Source organism: Eptesicus fuscus, chromosome 20 (assembly GCF_027574615.1).
Source record: "Eptesicus fuscus isolate TK198812 chromosome 20, DD_ASM_mEF_20220401, whole genome shotgun sequence".
In the NCBI taxonomy this organism is placed as follows: Eukaryota; Metazoa; Chordata; class Mammalia; order Chiroptera; family Vespertilionidae; genus Eptesicus; species Eptesicus fuscus.
In genome coordinates this window covers 49479635-49504040 of record NC_072492.1, presented here as the reverse complement: position 1 = coordinate 49504040, position 24406 = coordinate 49479635, and the positions used below count along the sequence as shown (strand labels likewise).

The 24406-nt window shown below is 66.8% G+C and overlaps 1 protein-coding gene across 6 annotated transcripts in view; it reads right to left on the bottom strand.

Annotated features, from left to right (window-relative positions):
• Window positions 1-3705: 3705 nt before the first annotated feature.
• The window catches only part of SEPTIN9 (septin 9), a 124040-nt gene continuing 103339 nt past the window's right edge, over window positions 3706-24406 (bottom strand). For 4 of the 6 annotated variants that reach the window (XM_054709047.1, XM_008155012.3, XM_054709048.1 and 1 more), the window contains 9 exons: window positions 8032-8223; window positions 7147-7278; window positions 6745-6826; window positions 6349-6486; window positions 6117-6234; window positions 5848-5943; window positions 5547-5643; window positions 4033-4084; window positions 3706-3859 (listed from right to left, as the gene is read on the bottom strand). In XM_054709047.1, the coding sequence (XP_054565022.1) occupies window positions 3730-3859; window positions 4033-4084; window positions 5547-5643; window positions 5848-5943; window positions 6117-6234; window positions 6349-6486; window positions 6745-6826; window positions 7147-7278; window positions 8032-8223 (1037 nt within the window). In that variant the 3' untranslated portion in view covers window positions 3706-3729. Of the gene's footprint in view, window positions 3860-4032; window positions 4085-5546; window positions 5644-5847; window positions 5944-6116; window positions 6235-6348; window positions 6487-6744; window positions 6827-7146; window positions 7279-8031; window positions 8224-14118; window positions 14145-23843; window positions 23864-24406 lie in introns of those variants that run through there. The other 2 variants (XM_028130487.2, XM_054709049.1) reach the window with 2 other exon arrangements.

Sequence of the window (24406 nt, the reverse complement as noted above, 5' to 3'; positions counted from 1 at the left end):
GGTGATGGGGTGATGATGGTGGTGGTGGTGATGGTGATAATGATGGTGGTGATGATGATGGTGGTGATGGTGATGGGGATGATGATGGTGGTGGTAGTGATGGTGATGATGCTGCTGGTGGTGATGACGGTGGTGATGGTGATGGCTAACATCGTGGAACTGTCATTACTCACCGGATGTGACTATAAGTGCTTCACGGGAACCCAGTCATTTAATCACAACAGTCCCATGTGTTAGGTAGTTTACCATCACTTTACATATGGAGAAACTTAGGCAGGGAACCACGTAAGCCACCCAGCTGGTAATTGAAAGGACCAGGATTCACTGCCCTTTGATGATCTTTGCCAATGAACCTGGTCAATGGGGGAGAGGGGGGAGTTGGGGCAAGCAGGGAGGGCATGCACCTCCTAGAGCATCGGCCTTTAGGAAAACCAAGGTCAGATGAGAAGACGCAGGGGGCCTGGAGCGGAGTTCCCACCCTCCTCGTGCCTCCTCCGCGAGCTAAGTGCGGAGTCTGCAGGTGCTCCAGGCTCTGCCTCCAGCACGCCGACGCGTGTGCGAGGGCAGCTGTGGTTCTCCTTACCGCGTTTCGCAGTGCTGGGCGTCACCACGGCTGTGACCCCTGCCAGCGTGGCAGCAGAGGGCACATCCCATGGCTTGTCTGGGTACAGTTGCAAGATTGGCATCCTCTGTCCTCACCCCCCAGGGCCCGTCCCCAAACCCAAGGCCCGCCCGTGGGCTGTGAGGGCCCTGTGCATCCCCCACACTGTGCGCCTGGGGGTCATGCATGTGTACCGGAGTCTCACGGGTGCACACCCCACTCTGACACCCAGCGCAGCCCTTCCTGGGACAGACTCTGACGAAGTTACTCAAGGGGAGGGGGAGAGGCTGGGGGGGAGGGGGAGAGGCAATGTGCAGCGGCTCCCTCGCATGACAACTCTCCAGTAATTTAGTGTTTGAATCAAGATGGTTCCAGGCCCGCGTGCTGGGCAGCTTTACTTACTCTTTTTTTTTTTTTTTTTTAAATATATTTTATTGGTTTTTTACATAGAGGAAGAGAGAGGGATAGAGTTAGAAACATCGATGAGAGAAACATCGATCAGCTGCCTCTTGCACACCCCCTACTGGGGATGTGCCCGCAACCAAGGTACATGCCCTTGACCGGAATCGAACCTGGGACCCTTGAATCCGCAGGCCGACGCTCTATCCACTGAGCCAAACCGGTTTCGGCAGCTTTACTTACTCTTGATCGGCATCCACCACAGCGCCTTCTCCAGCCAGGAGGGAAGGCCTCTCCCGAGGGGCTCCATTCCCCGGCAACTTCTCCGAGGCCCCGGAGAAGTCGCTGCTGGGCAGCCGGACGAGGCTCCCGACCCCAGGAGGGTTGACCGGGGGCCGGAGGCCTGGTGTCCCCTGAAGCCGGTCTGACTGCTAACAAACCAGGCCTGGCCGCGGCGAGGGAGACAGGCTGGGCCGGCGGAGGGACCCGTGGCGGGATGGGGCGGAGCCTGCGGCTCTAGTTCTCTGGCTGTTCGGACCCGCAGCCCAGCAGGGAGCCCCCGGCGCAGGGACCAGTCTGCCCAGCGCAGGCGCAGAGAAGGCAGTGGGGCGGCCCTGGATGCCACCTCCTGGGCGCCCGGTTCTCCCGGAACACGGCCTGGGCACAAAACCACTGCCCAGCGCGGGCGTCCCCGGCTTCCCATTTCACCCTCTTCTTTCTGAGGACGCACTAGCCAAGCCCTCCGCGCCTCCCTGCGAGGCCTTTCAAAGGCTCCTTCACCTTAAACGGGGTTGCTGGGCGCTCTTTTTAAAAAAATGTCTTTTTAGTGATTTCAGAGGAAGAGAGAGAGAGACACGTCCATGGTGAGAGAACCCTTGATCGGCGGCCTCACACTGGGGATGGAGCCCGCAACCTGGGCGTGTGCCCTGGCCTCGGGTTCACGGGTGGACCCTGAGCCAACGGCCACGCCGGCCGGGCTGCTGCTCGCTCTTCAGTCACCCCCACAAATGGGCGCTTCCAAGCCCCCGAAGGAGCCCAGAGCTCCCCGCACCCGCACTGCTCCCCGCACCGCCCTGGGCCCGCGCCCCGCCGGCCGGGGAAGGACCGCACACCGGAGCCTCCCAGGTTTGCATTTGGAACATTTATTTCAGGAAATACATTTCCAACACTTTGTCATTTATACAAAAAGACGGATTCTCAGGAGGCACCTAGCAAAGGCCGCGGTGGAGCCGTCCCAGCGAAGGGAGGGCGGACTCCGGGCCGGAGGAAAGCGGCGGCGCCCCCGTCCCGCGCTGACACCGGACACGGACACGGCCTTCAACATCGTGGTTTTGGCAAAAACATGGCAAGTCGGCAAGTAAACTGTTTCACCGAGGGGCCCTTCCTCCGGCGGGCGGGGAGCAAACGCGCGCAGGCGCCCACACCGGGGCCCGCGGGCAGCCGGGGTCTGTCTGCACCCCACTTCCCCCGCTGCACCCCTGGGGTCTGCAGGCGGCCGGCCCCGCACCCATCCCGAGGCAGGAGGCAGCCCGCTGCGCACGCATGCGCGGTCCCTGCTGGGCCCCTTGTGGGGAGTGGCTGAGGGAGCCTGGGGGTCACTGGGCCGTGCTGATGGGAAATCCTGGCCTTTCCCCTTGGGGGGGGGGGTGTCTTTACAATGGGCCCTGGTGCAGGCCCCAGGCTCACTCAGGGCAACAGAAAGTCAAGGTCTCCCACCTTCCAGCCAGGAGAGCTTGGCCGGCGTGGGGGGCTGAGCGGGCATCCGGGGTGGCCTGGGCCTTCACGTAACCAGAGCATCCGGGCCACACAGCTGTCCAGACAGACAGGCCTCAGCACACTTGCTCAGTCACACGGGCGGGGGGTGGGGGGCAGGGACCAAGGCCACTCGGGCCACTGAACAGCCAGCCACGGCCCAGAGGCCCTTCCTCGGGCACCGGCCCGCACTTCCTCATCCACTCCCCACCAGACTCACTTGCTCGACCTTCCTAACATTGGGGTGTGGGTGTGTGTGTGTGTGTGTGTGTGTGTGTGCGCACTCATCTTTTCTTCCTTTGAATCCTCAATCAGATCCCAGCCAGAGGGGGACGACCGGGCACCGCAGGGCGACAAGGGCACCCCTCCCTCTCCAGCCTGTCTCCGTTCCCGTCCGAGGGGACAGCGGGCGTGGGGGCTCGAGTGGGCGCGGAATAAAGGCACTTCCTGCTCCAGGGCGGGCTCGCAGGTGGGTGGGCGGCGGCAGCCAACGGGCTCGCCACGTCTAAGCAATTGGCAACTTGCATCTCATGGAATTAACTGGTCTCCCCGTGGGGGCACAGGGTTGGGGGGCTCTCTGAGTTATGTGGTCCGAGTTATGGCCCACGCCCTGTAAGAGGGTGGAGGCAGGAAGGCGCTCCAGGCCCCCCAGCGGGCTCCATCCGTCCTGGGCCCACCCCCGGCACGCTCCAGGGGCTGAGACAGTGGGGGTATGGGGGTGGGGGGACCAAGAGCAAGAGCAGGAGGCCTGGGGTCCAGCCTCCCTGGACCTCAGGGACAGCCGGGGCGCCGGCCTCCGCTCCCGGCCCCCATGGGCGGGCCAGGAACAAGCATGCTCGGGGGCACTCGCTGTCTGTCCTGGCATCGTGGGGCGGGGCGGGGAGCGATGCCGAACGGAGGGAGGGATATAAAATGAAGGGGGCGAGGGGTGGGCTGGGGCTGGAGACGGGGGGGTTGGGGGGCTGGGTCGGCGGCGTCTACATCTCCTGGGGCCCCGGCTCCTGGTCCTCCACGCCGTTGGCCATGTTGCTCTCGTGCAGGCGCTTCACGCGGTAGGCCTCGAAGTGGATGCTGCTGGTGATGTCCTTGATGTTCTGCATGTGCGTCCTGGGGCGGGGAGAGGCAGGGGCGGGTGCTGAGCCTGCCCCCTCCCCCCGCACCGGCCTGGACTCCCGCCGCCGCCCTCCCCACCCCCACCCCCACTGCTCCGCTGCCCCAGCGGGCGATGAGCCCCCTCGCCCACCGCCCACACCCCATTGGGTCCCCCGCCCAGGTCTCACCTGATGAGGAGGTCCCGCAGGTAAGCAAACTCACAGTGCATGATGTTCTCCACTGAGGAGGGGGACAGACGGGCGTTAACGCCGCTCGAAGCCCCTCCCCCAGCCCTGCCCCGCCCCTCCCCCAGCAGCTCGGGTGCCCAGAGGAACCCCGGGCAGGTGGGCAGGGGAGAGAGGGAGTCACTGCTCCACAGGGGAGCCCTGGCATCCCACAGGCACGTGGCGCTGCGGATACCGGGGTGACAGGACTGGCTCGGCTCCTGCTCCCCAGAAGGTTCTGGAAGAGCAAGGAGATGGCACAGGAACCAGGCTAAGCAAGAGCAAGACAGAGCCCCTCTGACCCTCCGCTTCCTCCTCCGGAAAGGGGGGAGAATAACGCCGCCCACCTCCCAGGGGCGCGAGGGTGGAGTGAGCTATCTGGTGCCCGCACGCCCGCCTTCCTCTGGAAAACACTGCGGCGCTTTTCAAGGGCGGACGGGTAAATGCCCCGATGGGGGGGGAACTAGGCACAGGAGGGGGCGCACAAGCATGAGGCACAGCACTTAACCCGCTGGCCCGGGGCGAGCACGGCGCCGGCCGCTCTGAGACGGGCAGCGTTTTCCCAGGGGCCCCCGGAAGCTGCTGGGACGTGGGCACTGGCACCTCAGCACCCCCCCCCCCCCAGTCCCAGGAGCTGCTCCCGAGGCCCCTCCGGTGAGCTGGCCCCACACAGGCACAGCGACAGGAACAGGGACGTGAGGGAGCCCGACAGGAAACCAGCCTTCCAGCTGCCTGCGGGGCCGAGCTGACCACCAGGGGGCGGCAGAGGCTGTCAATCACCGCCGCCCTCCCGGCCCCTCCCATGTCCCCACTGCCCTGGTCTTATCTCACAGGTCCCCCCCTCCGCCGCCCCCCAACACGCCTCCATAAAAAGGTCCCTAAAGAGCAAGATCTCAGGAAGAGAGGAGATGAAAGAGGAGGGGCCGGGGCAGAGGCTGCCTGAGAGGGACAGGGATCAAGACCCCTGGACAAGGGAGGAGCTGAAGGCGATCCAGCCCGCAGGAAAACACCCAGCCTGCACCCCACTGCCGGCACCTCGGTGGGCACCCCAGAAAGGCCACAGCACCTCTGCACCCTCTCCCAGCCTCTCTCCGGCTGCAGCCAGGGCGGGTGGCCCCGGGCATCCCAGAGCCGGGCAGGGTGTCGGCCTCTGCGAGGGGCAGACACGGCCACAGGGCGGGCGCGGCAGGACCGAGTGAAGACCCCTCTGAGGGACCCCTCACCGCCCAGCCTTTCCTGCTGCTCCCCATCCAGGGAGGTCCCGGGAGGCCCGGCTCCAGCAGCTCACGGCTGCTTGCCCCCGCTTCCCCAGTGAGCCCCCCTGGTGGCCGGCCGGGGGCAACGCAAGCGATGAGGTTCCGGAGCCCAGCTCAGGCCCGGCTGGCAGCTCTGGCGGGGGTGGGGCGTGGAGGGGGGGTGTGAAGGCGGCTTTGTTTAGCTGCTCTGTCCCGGGGCCCCACGCGCCAGCGGGCAGTCACCTTCGATGGTGCCCCACTTGGTCTTCCTGCCGAGGATCCTCTTCCCGTTCACTTGGTACTCGTGGTCACTGCCCACCACGGCGAACGGGATCATCTCCTGGGGGAGCGGCGGGCGTGGTCACACGTGGGCCCGGGAGGAGCCGCCCTGAGCCGGGGCCGCCGTGGCCACTCGGGCTCCGACCCCCCCCAGCCCAGAGAGGGCGTTCTCAGGGCTCCAGGCCATCCCCCCGTCTTCCTCAGACCTGGATGGGCAGGAGCCCGCCCACACCCCCCAAGGCGCAGCGTCCGGGGCGTCACTCACTCGGAACTTCTCGTTCACCAGCCGGTCCTCCGCGTCCTCGTCAAACTCCTTCTGGGGGTACACGTCGATGCCATTGGACAGCAGGTCGGCGGTGATCTGGGGGTGCAGGGGGCAGAGATGTGGGCACCATCCACGTGGCAAGCTGGCCCCGCCCCACAGTATCTGCCTTTGCCGTGACCTCGGAGCGGAGGGGCGGCTGTAGGCCTGCCTGCCGGGAGACCCGTGGCTGCCCGAGGCGGGGGGGGGGGGGGCGGGGCGCGGGGCCCTACCCGCTGTTTGAAGTAGACCCTCTCCTCCAGGGTCAGCGTGTCGGCCTTGGCGATGACCGGCACGATGTTGACCACTTTGCTCAGGCGCTTCATGAACTCGATGTCCAGGGGCCTGAGGCTGGAAGGGAACGAGGCGGATGGGAGCGTGGTCCGCGGACCCGGGACAGGAGGGAGGGAGGGAGGGAGGGCCACCCGCCTCGGCCCGGAGGGAGCCCGGGCGCGCCCCACGTACGAGTGGCCGGTGGCCGGGATGAAGTAGAGGCAGCAGTGCACGCGTGTGTCGGGGATGCGCTTCTTCCGGTTGATGTTCACCTCCTCCTGCAGGTACTTCTCGTACTGGTCGTTGATGAACTTCATGATGGGCTGCCAGCTGCGGGGGGCGGGCGGGGCGGGGGGTCAGCCTCGGGCTCCTCCCGCCCCAGCTCGGGCGGCTCCCCGGTCCCCACGGCGGGTCACCCACGCCCAGGGCCCCGCCTGGTCCCCGGCGCACGTGACTTTCTGAGCAGGGACCACAGCCTCAGCTCAGACTTGACCTCAGGGCGGGTGGGGCAGGGCAGAACCTGGGGCCCCCGGGGTTTAGGAGCGGCCTGGGGGAGCCCCCCCACCCTGCAGGCCCTGCCCCCCTCACCAGTTCTCGTTGTTGATGTGGTCCCCGAAGCCCGGCGTGTCGATGACCGTCAGCTTCATGCGGACGCCCTTCTCCTCGATGTCTGAGGACACAGCACCGAGCTCAGCGGCCGCCGCCTGGCCAGCCCCGCCCCAACGAGGCCCACGTGGGCGCCCCGGGGTGACGCCCCAGGCTACACCGGCGACACGAGAGCCGCCCCCACGGGCGTCCAGCAGGGCCTGGGCTTCCCTTCACCTGGAGGGCCGCCCGCGACCTCCGGTGGGAACTGAACCTCCGAGCCGGGCCTGACGGGGACCACGGGGTCCTGAGAGCCGACCCTCACCCCGACCCAGAGACGGAGGAACAGTGCGGGGCCTGGGCCTGGCTTCGGGGGGAGGGAGACAGGACCGGCCCGCCGCTCACCGTGCGTGATGGACTTGATCTCGATGGTCTTGGGGATGCGCTCCTCGGAGCTGGGCGGCTGCACTGACTTCCGGCTGATTTTGGATTTGAAGAGCGTGTTGATCAAGGTGGACTTCCCCAAGCCGCTCTGCCCTGCGGGGAGAACGGGCCGGCGGCCTCAGGTCAGGGGTTCACCATGCCTCCGCCACGTCTGGGCAGCACCCCAGCACCCCTCCGGAGGGGGGCCTCTGGTCAGGGAGAGCCAGGCAGCGGTCTAGCTCCCCAGCGCGTGGCTGGACCCCCCCCCCCGCCTCTGACCACAGGGGGTCCACCCACCCCCGCGGGTCCCACGCGCCCTCCCGAGAAGGGCGGAGACGCAGAGCACGTGAGGTTCAGAGGAGAAGCTCCCCGAGCCCCCACCCCAGGACCCAGAGAGAGGGCCGCCCCCGCCCCCCACGGAGGGAGGTCTGTGACCGGCCACGGTCCGGCCACGGCCGGCCGCCCACGCTGCTGGGCTGTGGTCCAACCCCGGGTGGGCCCCCAGCCTCCGGGTTATCTGGGGTGAAGGGCTGGCGGCTCAGCATGCAGCCAGGACCGCCAGCCTCGGCGAAAGGTCACTGGGTCACTTCTTCCTGGTGCCGAAGGCCTGGGCCCGTGGGGTATGGAGTCAGCTCCGTGGGCCTGAAGGCCAGGGCTCGAGCGGGAGCCAGGGGGGCACTGGGCAGCGCCAGCCCGCTCTCCCGGGGGCTCCCGATGGGGGGCAGCGGCCGCTCCGAGGAGCTGGAACCCGCAGGCTGGCACACGGATGCACATCACCGGCCGCCTGCACCCCGTCCCGCAGGCCAGGGCTGTGGCCCACGTTACAGAGAGAGGGCCGGCCGCCCTGGGGCTGAGCGAGGGACTCACCGACCACCATGATGTTGAACTCGAAGCCCTGCTTCATGGCCTTCCTGCGCATCTGCTCCAGGATGGAGTCGATGCCCACGTAGCCGAAGTCCACGGGCGCCTTCTCGTTCCGCGGCGCAGGGGCCGGCTTGAGCCCGGCGTCTCTGGGGGTGTCAGCCATGTCGCCAGCGCAGCCGGGAGCTGCCTCGGTGGCTGCGGAAAGAAGGGCAGAGGCGTTAGGGGTGACAGGTCACCCGCAGGTGCCCCCAAGCCCCGACATCCTCCGGCAGCTCCAACCATCGGCTCCATTTCTCAGATGGAGAAACTGAGGCTCAGCTGCCCCGAGACCCCCGAGGAAAACCTGGCCCTGAAGCCCTCGTCACGGTGCCCAATGAAAGGCACCCACTGTTGGCAGCCACCCGGACCCTCAGACCTGTCTCCACGTCCGTCCCCGCTCTGCCCACCGCCCCGCCCGCCTGCTCATCACCTGAGCTCACCCGGAGACCGAGAGGGCAGCGAGCCCAGGTGGGGCTCCATCCCCCCGACCTGCCCAGACAAGGGCAGCCTCGTGGAGATGGAGGGCGGGGCCACCGGCCCGCCTGCCACGCCGGGGGAGGTGTGCGCACCCCCGGTGTCCCGACAGCCACGCTCCCCCTCCTCCCCCTGCCACACCCGGCCATTCTGGGACAGGCAGCCCCCCCCCCCCCCGCAGCCCCTGCCGCCCCTGGACTGGACCCCAGTGGCCACCTTCTCTCTGAGCCCAGCACCGAGCGCCCCCGCCCGCGGCCAGGAGCAGGTTCTGCTTCCGGGGCAGCGGCCAGGCGGGCAGGTCAGACCCTTCCTTCCCACAGCCCCTCCCCTCTGCCCCACACGTGCCCGGGTCAGAGGCTGGGGGTGAGTACACCGTCTAGTTCGGGTCCCCCACCAGGGTCTGTGACTCAGTGCGCCCCCCACACTTCCCTCAGCCAGCCACCCGCTGCCCCTGTGGCCTCTGCCGGGTGGGCCAGCAGCCCCCAGCCATGCCCTCCGGCCTCCCACGCCTCGCCAGCCCCAGGAGCCCAGGATGGGTGCCAGGCCAGTGCCCAGTTTTCCGTAAACTGCGTTCCCACTTCCTGATGCAATAACCAGCCCTACCCCCCCGCTGTGCACCCTCAGCGGCCCCCCTTCCCCCGCAGCGGATGCCCACGGCCCCACACGCTGTGACGGGCACTGGGGAGCTGAGGTCAGGGCCGGGCCCCTCCCCCGCACCCGGGCTCATGGGGCCACAGAGGCAGGAAGGTGGCAAGGGCCACGGGCGGACGATTCCAGAAACCGGCCGCGGGTGGTTTGTCTAAGAATCAGGCTCGCTCGTCCCCTCTTCACAAGGATCCCACTTCCGGGGACTGAGGGAGGAGAAGACACGATGATATGAAAAGCCAGGAGCCCCCGGGTCCAGGCTGCCCCCCAGCCCAGGCAGGGCAAGGCCACCCGGCCCCGGGGAGGGGGGAAGGGGGAGGGGAGGCCCAGCCCTCGCCAGCGGCCTCCTCCTGCCACCTGGCCGCCCGCAGGCACCGCCCTCTTCAGAGAGGCTCCCAGCCCGCACCTTCAAACAAACAAAGACAAGAGCTGCATCTGGGCCGCCGCGTGTGGCTTTGGGGCTGCCGCCTGGAGACAGAGCGGGGCCCAGTCTTATGGGGCGGCCGCCCCGCCCACGTGACTGGAAATTGCTTCCATCTGTCTGTGGGTCTGGGAGCCATTCTCCACCCCACCCCACATGTCCCTCCACCCTCCCCCTCCCTGCAGTACTGGGGCGGGGGGGAGGGGGGGGAGGCGAACCCTGGCTGCCCTGCACGTCCCGGGAGCAGGGCCCCCGCTGGCCCTCCAACGACAGAAACCGAACCGAGCACACACCCGGCCCAGGCCCTGCTGGAGACGTGGGACACAGCAGCCGCGGCGCAGGCGGGGTCCGCTCCTGCCTCCTCGGGGAGCCCCTGGCGGGCCCCTCGGTTCTGCCCCTGGGGCCCCCACGGGAAGGGGAGCCCAGCAGGCAGACTCGCCCAGAGCCGCTGCGAGGCCTTCTCCCCGCGGAGAGCCAGGCACAGGGCAGGCCCCGGCGCCCCAGCTGGCAGGGCCGGAAGGGACCAGCCTTTCCTTCGGCCGTGAAAAGCCCTCTGCCTCACTGTCCAATATGGTGGCCACGGGGGAGTTTGTAAAAGAATTGTGGTAACTACACACAACGGTAAAACTTACCCCTTAACCACGCCTGGCCCGGGGCACGTTCCCATTGTGGTGCCGGCTCCACCATCATCTCCTGAACCCTTTCATCTTCCCAAACGGAGACTGTGTCCCCATTAAACACACCCTCCCGCCCCCCTCCTCCTCCTCCCCGGCCGTGAACCTGCCCGTCTAGGGGCCGCACAGACGCAGAACCCGCGTCCTTCCCGGTGAGGTCTGAGCGGCCGGGCAGCACGGCTCCCCCGAGGACGCCGGCGGCTGCTGCCTCCCGGGAGCCCTGCGCCCCGCGGGGAGGGGGCCCAGAAGTGGACGGGCTGGGTCACACGGCCAGAGCACCTCGAACTTTTTGCGACACCGACAACTACCCTCACACGTGACTTCTGAGTCCCGGAAAGGCACGCGCCCCACCGAAGCACGGACACGTTTAACTCGCTGCAGGTGGGACGCGGAGCACAGCCCGAGTGCCAGTCCAACCTGCAACTCCCCTCGCAAACGGGGAAACCGAGGCCCCAGAGCGATTTTGTTTCTGAAATGCCACTGCAATGGGTCAGGCCACCACGGGCCTTCTTTGAATGGAACCCTGGCATTGCACACTCACTTCCGTGACATCTGATTAGTATCTGGCTGTGTCCCCTCTACAGACTGTGAGCTCTGGTGATGGGAGGGGGCGGGGGCGGCGACCTCCGGAGCCCTATGGTGAGGGGACACTGGATCAAGACTCGTGGAATGAATGGGGCCCTGAGAGTCTCGCCCGGCGGGTGGTGACGGGAAGGGGCGAGGGCTCTGCCACCCCAGCTGGCCTGCAGCCCCCTCCAGACCCGAGTCCCACCTCCCCCAGGGACCCCTGCCTGGGACTGGGCCTCGCTCTTTCCCAAGACCCAGCCGCCTGACTGTTTCTGGTTCACACCCCAATTTCATCCGACGTTATTAATAGGAAAGGGAAGTTCTTCACGGAGAAGTAAGAGGTTTCACATTCACGTCCCAGATCGCCGCACCCTCGTCAACAAACAGCAAGAAGCAGCCCCATTTTTCCTCAGTGGACCACTCACGCTCAGAGAAGTTAAGCCACGTCTCCAAGGTCGCACAGCACCTCCCGCCTCTTCTCCCTGCTCCTGGCTGCCATGAATCCAGCTTTGGAAAGCCCTTGGGAACGGGATCTGGGGAGGGCATAAACTGCGCACCCCTGCTTCCCCGTCCTCTCAGGAGAGGGGGCCAGGTCTGCCTTGGGGCTGGGCCCCCGTGGCAGCCTCACGCCTGCTCCCCGGGCCAGCCACCCCCTCCCGGCTCCAGGCCCAAGTGACCATCCAGGCTGGGGGAGCTCACACACTGGCTCATGCCTTCCTTCCGCCTCCCTCTTCTCCTTACTGCGGCTACACGTACGTAAGATCCCATTTTGACCATTGTAACCATCGTCCAGTTCGATGCGGGGCCTGAAGCAAATTCACAGCAGCGCGGCACCATCCCCAGGACCCGGGACAGCAGCTCTGTGCCCATTAATCACCACAACCCCCCCTGGATCCCCCCCAAACTCTATGCTCCTTTCTGTCTCTGAATGTGGCCACGGTGTGAACCTCACGTAGGGGAATCACACGTATTGGTCCTTTTATGGCTCACTGACTTCACTTCGCCGCGTTTTCCAGGCCTCCCCGTGGTGGAGGGTGCGCCAGCGTCCCCTTCCTCTTTCCGGCTGCGCGCCGGCCCCCGGCGGGCCAGGCCACATCTTACCCTCGGTCGCTGTCGGGCACCTGAGCCGGTCCCACCTTGGGCGGTTCTGAGTAATGCTGCTACGAACATGGGTGCCCATTGGAGCCCCTGCTTTCAATTCTTTGGGGACCCCCAATGACGCAGAAACATCCCTGAAAGTCCATCCTTGCAGACACCAGAGGCGGCTCTCCGGGACCCGGCTCTGAGCCAGGGCGGGGCAGCCAGGCCGGCCCTGCGGCACCAGAGAGGACGAAGGAAGCGCAAGGGCCCCCAGCCAAGACCAGAAGGTGCTGGACGCTGGTGCAGGGCCGGCTCCAGCCCTCCTCCTCTCAGGAGATGCGGCCCGGCCAGCAGGAAAGGAACTGCGGCCAGCGCGCCCCAGGCCGGTGAAGGGACACTCACAGTTTACTCTCCATAACCGCTGAGAAAAGGCAGCCGAGACCCAGCCTGGCTGCAGCTCTTCCCCACCAGCTACCAGGCTCAGCGCGGGGTCCCCGACTCCAGGGCGCCCCCTCAGGGCCGGCTGCAGCTCTCCCAGGACTCTGGTGCTGACGTGGGCAGACCCAAGCGGAACCGATTATCCAGGTGCCCCCCCTCTTCCTAACACCTCCTCCAGGAGGCCGCCCGGTTGAGCTAACAACACCCCCGGGCTCTCAAAGATGACTCCCCACTTCTGGTGCAAGCGGCTGGCGGAGGGAGAAGCTGTTGCTAACCCACTGCACATGCAGGTGAAGGAAAGAGAATGGAGGGCACTGGGGCTGGAAACCAGAGAGGGAACGGCCCTGGGAAAAGATGTTCAAGACATGGCTATACACAATGGCGACAGAAAAAGATCCTGGGGTCCTAGTAGACCAGGACCACAAGACCGACTCACTCAACAAATACTCCTTGAGGGCCTACAACAAAGGAAGGAGAGAGAAGACACCACAGGCTCGCGATGAGTCTGAATGAAAACAGTGGTGGCACCGAGGAGCGCGAAGCCCACTGACACATACTCATCACCCAGAACTCCCAGACCGAGTCCCGGCAGCCCCCCTTCTGTGAGAAACTGAGCCGGTAAGCAGTCCAAGGCTGTTGTGTGCGTCACAAACCTTTTTAAAAGCTGTCAAAGGACTCCCCCACAAAACAATATACATCAAGGGAGACACCCAATCAATTTGGGCAATTTGGAGGTGGGGTGGTCTCCGAAGAACCCCTACGTCCGAGGAATCTCAATTGAAAAAAAAATAATTTAGTCTAATGGGAACTTAGAACTTATTTGCGTTGTGTCTTCACTAAACTTTTATCAACAACACACACAGGGAGCCAGGGCTGTGTGGCCAGAGAAGGTGAGGAAAGGTTTAAAATGATCCAATGTGGACAATTGATGGGAGAAGCCGGGGGAGGGGGAGAAGAGGAGGAAAGACCAGAGGCTGTGCCTTGCGCTGGGGGCGGAGCTGCGGCGGTGGGCGGAGCCACTGAATGTGGGCGGGGCCACGGCGGCGGGCGGGGCCACAGCGGTGGGCGGGGCCGCCGGGTGAGTGGGCAGCAGAGACCCGGGCGGCGGCGGGGCTTTGAACAGAGGACCTTTTCCGGTGTCCCCATGAGCCCACCCCGGCCTCTACAAACGCCTCGTAAATGTCACCGGGGAACTTCCTGTTCCTTCTAAAGATGCACACACTGAGTATCAACGGCCAAATTTTGCAAACTGTGCAGTGGGATCAAGGGCTGAATTTTAAAGGCGCGCAGGGCTCGTTTAATTCGATAAGTCGTTCCAAATCGAATTACACTTCACACGTTGTCTGGGGCAGGAAACATCTCATCACAGCCTGGTCAGGAGCGGGGGTGCCAGAAATCTGAGCCCGGGGCCTCGGCCTGCAGGCCTGCAGCTCTGCTCAGAGACCCGCACAGAGCGCTCCCGGGACAGGCGGGATCTGCCCCCTCCGAGGCTGCGCCTCTCTCCCCCTCCCTCCTCCCGCCCTTTCCAAGAGGAAACCCGACCCCAAGCCGCAGTCCCAGGGTCTCCGTGCGGGTGGGACGGCGCAGGAGTCAATCTCCCACGACCCGTGCCCTCTGCAGGACCTGGGAGGGGACACGCAGTCCCAGCTCCATCCCCACCCCACGCCTTCATTCATTCAGGGGGCGAGGCGCCCCCAAGTCGGAGGCCCCGCTTTTACTGCCCGCCCCGCTCCCGCTCAGCCGTTCTCTCACCAAACCCTTAGAGCAAGCCTCTCCTCTCCGCCATTGTCCGGGCAGGAATCTCAAGAAGGTCTTCACTGCTGCCAACACGGTCTCAATGGCCCCGGCGGGAGAGTCAGGTTTGGAGCCCGGCCAGCCCTCCCCGCCCCCCCCTGTTCCTTCATTCGCAGCTGAGAGCCTGGGCTCCGGGCCCAGGGAGACATCCATCTCTGGGCAGAGCAGGCTCCAACCTGCCAGGTCCTCACTCGCTGCTGAACAAGGAGTTTCCGTGCGGAGAAGGCCGGGGAGGAGCCGCCACCGCCCGGCTCCAGCCTGACTTATTTCGTGTTCCACGGCCCACTCCCCGCACAGGATCAGGGGCTTCTCCCAGCCCAGGGAACCTTCCAGCAAGACGGGCCCCTAACCCAGAGCCAACCCAGAACCCAGCCCCGGCCCAGCCAGGCCGCCCACGGAGTCCGAGTGGCCCGCCCACCACGGAGATTCCGTTAGTTCTTGGCAAATGGGCGCCAAGTTAAAAAGAGCAAGAAAAGGCCCTCCCCCGCGAGGGGTGGACGCTGGCCATCGGTCACCGGTGGAATGTCCTCTTATCGGGGATGTCCCCCCCGAGGAGGGCCGGCCTCCGGGCCCGGCCCCTCTCCTATCAGCAGGCTGTCCGCAGATGCTCCCCAGAGCTGTCCGAGGCTGGGCACCGGGCTCTGCCTCCCCCAACGGATGAAATCATCTGAAATGACCAAGGAGACGGGTCCCTGGGGTGCAACAGGGCACCCCTCCAGGGGCTGAGCAGAAAGGAGCTTTAACCCAAGAACAGGGAGCGATTTCCTTCTCTGTGCAGATCTCAGGCCGGATGCTGCCTAAGGCTCCCCGCGCCCAGAAAGGCAGGGGGCGGGGGGGGTGGGGGGGGGGGCAGAAGGCAGGGCAGAAAGGGGGTGCAGAAAGGGGCGGGGGCAGGAGCAGAGGGCACCTCCTATCTCAGTTGAGGGATGGGGAGCGGTCAGCACCACATGCAGCCAATGGGTGTCATCCACCCACTGGCCGCTCCACCTCTTGCCTGGGGCGGCGGCGGGGGAAGGGGGGGTCTGGGCCGGCTCGGTCATCTCCTCTCCCCACCCGCGACGCTCCCACCTCAGGAGGGCAGGGGGTCTGGACCTGCCAGGCCCCTCACACCGGGCGGACTGCCCACCGGCCTGCAGACCTGCTCAGACCCTGCACACCCAGGAGGCCCCACTGCTCACACCCCAGCCACCGCCACCCCGACTCCCACAGGGGCCACTCGGCCAAGGACAAGGCAGAGAAAGGCCCCTGAGACCTAGGGCACACCCCGAGGCGTGGCACGTTCAAGGCCCACGGCTTCAAGCTCGCTCCGACCTGAGGGCGGGCGGCCGGCCTAGCCAAGGAGTCTCAGCACCTGCTGTCCCCAGCCCCCCTGCCCCCCAGGAAGCAGAGTGTGTGGACAGCTGCCTGGCCACCGCTCGGGACAGACATGTCGCCGCCCCTGAACACTGCCCGGGGGCCGCGGGCAGGGGGCCGACCGCGGAGGGAAGCCGGCACCCGCCTGAAGCTTGAAAGCACCTGGGGACACAGAGAGCCGGAGTCTGAGGAGCGAAGCGCACAGGGGTCACCGCACCCCGAGTCTGGAGCGTGAGCCCCTGCCCACCAGCCTTCCTCGCCAAAACGCCGTCGTCTCTCCGCCTCCGGGCAGCCTCTGCCCCGCTCCCTGGCTGCAGGCTCCCCCAGGACCTGCGCCCGTCCCCTGGGCCCAAATGCCAAGCTCTGTCCAGGACTGGACACCAGTGCCAGGCGGACAGTCCCGAGGCCACCCTGGCTCAGCCGAGATGCCCCGCTGGGCCAGGCCCTCTGCCCAGTCCTGGGTATCAGGGCCCCTGCCTAGTGAGCTCTGGATGTCTCAATCGGAACAAGCCCCAAACTGAGCTCTGGGCCCCCGCCGGCCCTCCCACCATACCCACGGCCCAGTTCTGCCAGCTAGAAACCCAGGGCCCAGCCTTGCCCCCGCCCTTTCCAGCACCCCAAGTCCAATCAGGGGTCCTGGGGACCTGCCAGGCCCCTCACACCGGGTGGACTGTGCCCACTGGCCCCCAAGCCCTGTCCACGCCAACCCAGCATATCTGCAGCGTCACCCTGCCTCCCGCCTCCCCGGCCACACAGCCAAGCCACCGCCAGGACCTGCCCACCCCTCACTCCGTCCTCCTCGGGCACCAGGATGGGCTGACAAAACGGAAATTACCCTCCTCATTCCCCGCCTGAGACCTCACGTGGCTCCCACTACGGCTGGGATAACAGTCCTGAGGCCCCAGAATCCGGGAGTGGGTCCCGTCCCATTCCCCCCGCTGTGTGACCCCGAGCAAGTGCCTTCACCTCTCTGTGCCTCCACTTCCTTATGTGTACAAGGGGGTGACAGCAGGGTCCTCCTGAGTGCTGAGGACCAAGCGAGCTGGGCAGTCCCGCCGAGCGTTGGTTAACAGAGTGAAGGCCACCCAGGCTCCAGGCCAGAACCTGTACGCCTGTCTGTCTCCCCGCCTCCCAAAAGCTTCAAACGGGGCTCCTCACAGGTCTCGGGCCCGGGAGCTCTCTCCCTGCCGTCCCGGGAGCTGCCCAGTCTTCCCAGGTGCTAACCTGCAGCCGCCCCTCGACTCCTGTCCCAAACGGCCCCATTACAGCTCGTAGCTGCGGGGTCCGTGCCCAAGCCAAAGCCCGCCTCCCCCACGCGGAGCTGGGTCCCTCATTCCGCTCCCAAACGCCGACAGGGAAGCACAGTAGGTGCTGTTGGCTGAATGAATGGGGAGCTCCCTCCCTTTCCTCACCCTCCTCTCTTCCCAGAGCACCCAGGGGACCGGCCACTGCTCCCCGCGGCCCGCTAACCCACTGCTCCCCGATAACCCCGGTGGCGCCCGGCCCCCGCGAGGCTCCCGCGGAGCGGCGCTGGCCGCATCCTTTCCCACGGGCGTCCCGGCTCAGCGTGGCAGCCTGTGAGTGAGATACTGACCATTTCCGGTTCCCATCCTCCTGGAGCCTCAAAGCAGGAGGAGGAAGGATGGAGGGACTTCCTGGGACAGCTCCTGCCCATTCAGAAAATCCAGCTCAGGAAATGGCCAGTGGGGGCTGGGGGCACCCACCAGGGAGGGGATGTGGGCGGAGACGGGGCAGCCTACCATAGCGCCCTAATCCCACGCCCATCTCCACCTTCCCCGGCTGGGGCTCCGGGCGCTGGGGGCTCTCCCGGGCGCTGGGGGATCTCCCAGGGGTTTACGAGGTGGGGTGCGCAGGGCTGGGGGGCAGGAGGCTCCGATGAGAAGGCCTCCACCCACCCCGGATTCTGCCCCTCAGCCAGGCTGCACCCAGCACCCGCCCCGCCCCCCGACCTACAGCAAGGAGTGGGTCCCCTAGTGGAGGGGCCAGGGGTCCCCGGAAGAAATGCCCCGAGAGCTAGTACCTGGGAGTCAGACTTTGCCTGGCGCCCATTCATTTGCTGCTGGACACAACCGGCGATGTGTCCAGGTAACAAGACATACCACCAGCCCAAACCCAGTCACTGGGCACCGGCAAAGAGGACTTACTAACTGCGACGCCACCAGAGGCTTCCACATGGACGAGGCCTCGTCCTGGCTCCGGGGCTCGGCTCAGCCCCAAAGACACAGGGACCGGCGAGGCCCCGGAGGGCTGGCCCGTGCACAGCGCGTCACCGTTTACAGAGGGCGCCCACTGGCTCCACCTCACGGCGCCGTCTCCACGCCTTCACATCTTCCTTACGTGTCCACGCCTCCTGCCCCGGCCGCCTGGCCGGGTAGCTCAGCTGGTTAGAGCGTCCTCTCCATGTGCCAAGGCTGGGGGTTCGATCCCGGGGCAGGGCACACACATCAGCCAAGGACTCCATCAGTGAGCGCAATGACACATCCCCGTCCATCCGTCCGTCCCTTGCCCTCCCTCTATCTACAATCTTTTTTTTTTTTTTTTTTTAAGAAAGCCTACATTTCCTGCCTAATGAGCTGCAACTTTTGAAACCAGACCAAGATGGCTGCAGTAACAATGCGGCCTTCCACAAGCGGCAGGGGAGTTACACTTGGGAGATCCCGCCACAAGGTCCCCCCTCCATGTGCTGGGACCCGGGGCGCCCTCCCCTCCCCACAGAAACCCCCCAACCCACCCTGGCACCCTCCGCTCCCCGGGCGACCTACTGTGCGTGGAAAATGCCCGGCGTCTTCGGCGGCTCTCGGAGGCCAGCCAGACCCTGCAGCCCCGGGAGAGAGTGGGAGCGGGTCCCCTCGGGTCCCTCCAGCCCCGCTCTGGAAGGAGGCGCATTCATATGGTAATCTCCCCCTGCAGCAGCCCTGCCCGGAGGGAGGGGGAGGGCGGGGGCCTGGCCTGGCCGGACCGCTGGCCGCCTTCCCAAGACCAGGCCGCGCCAAGTGGGCCCTTCCCAGGGCGCTGAGGCTGCCGCGCCGCGGCCTGGACTCCGAGGGACGGGACAGCCCGGGAGGCCCCAGATGTGGTGAGGGCTTCGCTTCCCGTGGTTTAAGATGGCAGCGGACATGCCTTTGTTTTACAGCTTAAGCTCCGAGTGTGTGAAGCACAGAATGGTCTGGAACAGGCAGAGCTGGGAGGCCGTGGGACGCCCCGGCCCCCTCCCTGGGTCCCTGAGGCAGAACCCCCCCGCAGCCACTGTCCCAGGAAAGAAACAGCACCATCCTCCCCCCAACACTGCCCCCCAACAAGGCTGCTGGGGGAGGGGACGGCCCCCCAGCTCTCCCTTACTTTCCTCCTGGGGGTGGGGTAGCCAGCCCCTCCCACCCTCCCACACCCACTTCCTCTCGCTCACGGCAGTGGCCCCTGCAGCCCACTCCCCACCTCCCTCCACTTCCCCTTCTGCCGAGTCTGGGCCTGGTGCAGGCGGAGGGAACTGCAAGTCAGGCCAAGGCCCAGCGGCAGACCGAACGGCTCCCCGGCGCCCCCTCCACCTGCCCCGCCCCGCCCCGGCCTGGCTTCATCCTAGTCCACTGAGCCGGCTCTGGGCTCCCGGTGAGAAAAAAGGACCCTGGCAAACCGCATGGACGCAGACCCGCTGTGGGGGGTCGGGGGGTGGGGGGGGAGAGGTGCGAGGCGCTCCCAGCCACGGGGTCCACAGAGGTGACCACGGCCAGGGGACAGCGGGGATAGGGGGCCCTTCCCTGTCTGCTCCTCCAGGCAGAGGGGGTGGCACCCTGGACAGCTTTCTGTTTTCCCACTTTTTAGAAGTTGATTGAGAGGGAGAAGAGGAGAGAAATACAAACATTAATGACGAGAATCGTGGATCAGCTGCCCCCCACTGGGGATGGAGCCCGCAACCCGGCATGTGCCCGTGACGGGGAATCAACCCGTGACCCCTTGGTGCCTGGGACTAGATGGACCACAGAGCCCCACCCCCGGGGACGGAGGGAAGGGGGGGGGGGAGCCCGTTAAAACCTGTTCTTTTTCCCATGGAAACCTTCTGACCCATCATTCCCTTCTCTGCCTCAGTTTCCACCCCGGTCCGGTGAGGAGGGAGGCGGCCCCACCACCAGCTGGTGACAGAGTCTGATTAAATGAAATTCCCCGAGACGCAGACTGAGGGGCCCTGGGCACCGGGCCCAGAGTACATGGTGGTCAGGCCGGCGCCGGCGTGGGTCCCAGCCTGGCACAGGGACGGCCGAGCACCGAGCGGGGAGGACGGCACTCACCCGCGGGGCGGGCGTGCGGTCTGAGGACTGGCCCGCTCGGGGCCCTCACCGCTGGCCGTGCAGGGGACGGGCCAAGAGGCAGAGACGTTGGGCAGGACCCTCCCTGCTCCTCTGGGTGCGTGAGCCCCCTCCACCGCCTCTGAGCCCAGATCCGCTGGTCCCCGGCCCCGGCCCCCCCCGGCCCCCGGTGCCCCAGCTACAATGGGGCCGCTGTCCAACCTGTCATTAGTCTTCGGGGCCCACGACTGTCACCAGGCAATGCGCAGCTTTTCCTCCGGCCTCGGCAGACAAGGGACAAAGACACAGATCCCGTCCCTGCTCCCCTAGCACCAGGGTACGTGGCGGCGGCGGGGGGGAGGGGGGGGTAGAGAGGGGTGTCATCTGGTCGGTCCAGTCCCCCATCCCCCAGGGAGAATGTACTCAAGTCTCTGAAGAAATGCTGCCCCGGCCTTTCTCTTAAAAAGGGCTCCGGGCCGGGCCGGGCGCACAGGAACCACGCGGTGTGGGGACAAAAGACGCGCAGCTGCCGTGCCGTCGGCACCCGGAATCCGTTCAAACATTAACTGGGCCACCGCCTGGGACCCCAGGGCCCGGGACAGCGATCAATAACACGCAGTCCCTGCGATGCAGCGAAGGACAGACCGACGGACACCAACACCCCCACCCCCACCCCGCGCTCCCGGGGACAGACGCCTGGCCCGGGGCCCGGAGATGAGAGATAAGGACCTGGGAGTCACACTGCCCCGGGGACACAAGGACACGCTGCCGATGCCCGCGCGGGTGACCGCTGGATGCCCGCTCCACTGGGCATCTGGGCCTGGGTCTCAGGGCAGCGCAGGGCTGGCCGGCCCTGGGGGCACGGACCCCGCGAGGCAGGTGCGACGGGACCGAGCAGGGGCCGCCCCCGAGGCCGGGGAACCTGACCGCCATGTGGGGGGCACGGCTGGCAACTCGGCCCCAACCGGGAGCTGGGGTTCAAAGTGCGGCTCGGGGTGCTCAGGGGCCCACCCATCCCAGAGGGTGCCCCCCACGCCCCGCTTCGGGAGAGTGACGAGAAACTTGGGGGCACCTGTGGTTCGGCTACCGAACCCCAACTAAAGCGTTTAGAACCGTGTTTAGGCAGAAACAGCAAGGAAGGGGCGTGCGCGAGGGGCCACCTCCTCTTCCAGGGCCTCCGTGTGGAGCTGCCTCCCCCCACCCCCAGGCCGAGGCCAGCCCCTCCCCCAGGAAACGGCTCTGTGGCAGGACAGGGGTGCCCAGCCGAGGGCACGTGGCAGCCGGGGGCCCTGCAGAGCGTGGGAATCAAACCTCGCGACTCCCTACCTGGAAGGACCAAGCCCCCTCCTGCTGCCCCTCCGAGCCGGACGAGTGTGGTTCCAGGGGTGAGAAAAGAGAGAGGAGAACCCCACCCACCCTCCCACCCACAGCCCAGGGAGGAGCCAAGGCGGGGAGCAGCTCCACCCGCACCCTGCAGCCCCGGGACCAGGCTCAGCACGCCCCCCTCCAGGGGAGCAGGCGGAGGGCTCCCAGCTGGGCAGACACCCTCCGTCCGGCCTGTCCTTGACCGGCGCCTTCCCGGGGCTCCCAGCCTGCACGGCTAGGCCGGGCTCACCGCAGCGCCGGCTCCTGGGCCCGCCGCCCTCGAGGCTCCGGGGGAGGCCTCCTAGGCTCCACCGCGCTCGGGAGCAGGCCCCTGCCTGTCCCAGGACCAGCCTGGCACCCAGTGAGCAAATCAAAGCGGGGCGCTGGGAGGCAGGCGTCTGGGGTGGAGTCCCGCCCAGCCAAGGGCGATGATTTTTGCTGGAAGCATCTTCCCAGGACCCCGCTGGTGGGAGCTGGGCCTCCAGGGTCACCAGACCAGCCATGCCCGAGCCCCCATCCTTACGAAGCCCGGTTGGCATCGATGGCCTAAGCCAAGGCTGGGGGAGGCGAGGAGGGGGTGGATGGAGCCACAGGGCGGGGAAGGCTGATGGCCACACTGCAGATGACCCCGGCCAGGAACCAGGGCGTGGGGTGGACAGAAGCCCGCGTCCTCTCCCTCACACACTATCGTCCTTCTTCCCACGGCACGCAGCCAACGAGAGAGGGAGGGAGTCGGGAACCCGCAGCGGCCTGAAGAAGCCAGCCGGAGGTTTAAATCGGGGGGCGCGTCAGATAACAGCAGCTCAGCCACGGGGCCTCAGCCCTGGTGCTGGCTTCCTAAAAAAGCCGGAGACCTTTGACCCGGCAGGAAGCTTGGCCGCTCCAGGCGGGTGGGGGGCTCCAAGGCCAGGGTCTCCGGCTGCCGAAAGCCTTGGGCCCTGCAGCGCGTCCTATCCGACGGAGCGGCTCGGCCTGCGGTGACAACAGGAAGTGGGGCAGGCACGGTGGCAGGGGAAGCAGGGAGGGGGCGGGAGGAAGTCGGTCCAGAGGCTGGGGCTGCCCAGCGGGTCCACGGTTTCTGCGGTGCAGGCCCTGTGAACCCTGACCTCGGGCCGGGCGGTGGGCCTGGCACTCGGGGCAGGAGCCTGGGCTCGCCCCCTCCCACCAGAACGGGGCTCTGTCGCCTCCGTCTCAGAAGGCTCCGGCCTGGGCGCACAGTAGGCCCTCCCCCGGTGCCAGCTGAACCGGCCACTGTCCCGGGCGTCACGGTGCCAGCCCCAAGGAGCAGCGCGGACGGAAACACAGACACAGACCAGCAGACACAACGGTTCTGCCACAACACGGGCGTGACTGGGAGGCCACGGGGGCCCCCAGGAGGGAGGGCGAGGGGTCAGCGCCAGAGCAGGTCCCTATGGTCAGCCACAGCAGAGGCCCCCTGCCCCAGCCACGTCCTCAACCAGGAGAACCCCACCCTGGCCCAGGCCTCCCACGGATGCTGCCCCCCAAATGGTTAAACAAATGAGTTCCTCCCATTTCCTGCCGAGGAGCCCCCTAAGTTCCAAGGCAAAGCAACAATGAATGAAGCGGGGAAACCGCAGGCCGTCAGAAGGGAGCGGGGGAGCGGGCGTCGCCTGCCTCCTCCCCAGCGGCTCTCCCTGCAGGAGCCACCCTGGATTCCAACCAGGGTGCCGTCCCCGCGGCCAGGGCGCCGCTGCCGGGCGGCACATTTTTCTCCAGCGAAGGAATTTCAAACTTCTCTCTGGTGAGTGGAGACGTTCCCCCAAACCTCCGACAAAAATGCCGGCACAATTTGGGGCCGCGAGGGAGGGAGGAGGAGGGTGAGGCCCGCAGCCGCACACCGAGCCCAGCCCGGGGACGGGACGGCTGGGACGAGGGTGCAGGCACGTGGCACTGCCGCGGGGCACCTGGGCTTGGGCGCACGGGCTGGCGGGCGGCACTGGCTGTGGGGCTGGACGCTGGGGGTTCCCCCAACACCTCAGCTCGGCCGGCATGTCCTTCCCCTGCTCCAGACAAGGAGGGGGACCCCTCCCACCAGGTCCTCCAGCGAAGACACGCGTTCCACTCCCAACCCCCGCCCGCCCCCAACAACAGCCCGCCCCCAGCAACATCGCACACCCCAAGCCCCTGGGGACCCAGATAAGCGGCAGCAGAAGCCGCCCCAGCACCATGCCCGCCACAGGCATCCTGCATCGCCGGTGTCTGTGGAAGCCGATCCCCGCCGGTCCTCAAGCCCTAAGGGCTGCCTGTAGGAGGCGGCGGTGGCCAGCCCGGTTCCTGCCACCCCCCCTGGAGGCCAGGGAAGCCCCTTGCAAAAGGGAAACTGACTCCTCCAAGAAAGTCCCGCCGGGGAGGCCCTCGGCCTCGGCTCCGCTGGCCAAATATTTACAGAGATGGCTGTGCCGCACAAAGCCCCTTTCTTCTGCCGGAGACCGAGAATCTGGGCCCCGCGTGGAGACTGAGCTCCTGCCTTCCGCCCCTCTCCGGCCGGCGCTGTCCCACCGGCTGGGCCAGGGTGGGAGGGGGCAGGCAGCCGCTGCTCCTGGCCCCACCACCGGCCACCGGGGCTGCCCGACGGCCGGGCCGGGACACCTGAGGGCCCGGGCGCCGGGTGCGAGGCTGGGGGAACAAAGGGAGCGGAGGACTCACCCAGCGGCCGCGTCGGGCTGCGCCGGCTGCTGCCTGCGAGTGCGGCCCGCCCACCGGGTCACATGGCTCGGAGCCGAGCAGAGGATCAAAGGGGCTTTGTGGCCTCGGAACAAGGAGCCTCCCAGAGCGCGGGCAGAGGTAGGAGGGACTGCCTTCGAGGGAGAGCCGGCTCCGAGGGGCAGGGCGAGGGAGCGGGGAGGAGGGGGCCGGCGGGGAAAGGGGCTCCCAGTCACCCCAGGAGGACGGAGCCATGGCCGCAGGGACAGCTCCCGGAAGGAGGGCAAGTGGCTCACCTGGAGCCCAGCCTGGCGGCCCTGCCAGGAGCCGGTGCCTGCAGCCCTGGGCCCCTCCCCCGGCCCGCCCCGGCTGGGTGCTGGGTGCTGCCAAGAATCTGACATGCCCTCGGGCACCCTCCCTCCCTGCCGCCCCGCCCCGTGCTTCCCCTTGGCCAGGTGCACCCCAGATGTGCCCACACCTGGTCCTGACCCCCCCACCAGTCCCTATGACACACCTCAGCTCTCAGGGGCTCCCCAGGGCTTCAGGGCTCCCCGGGAATGAAGTCC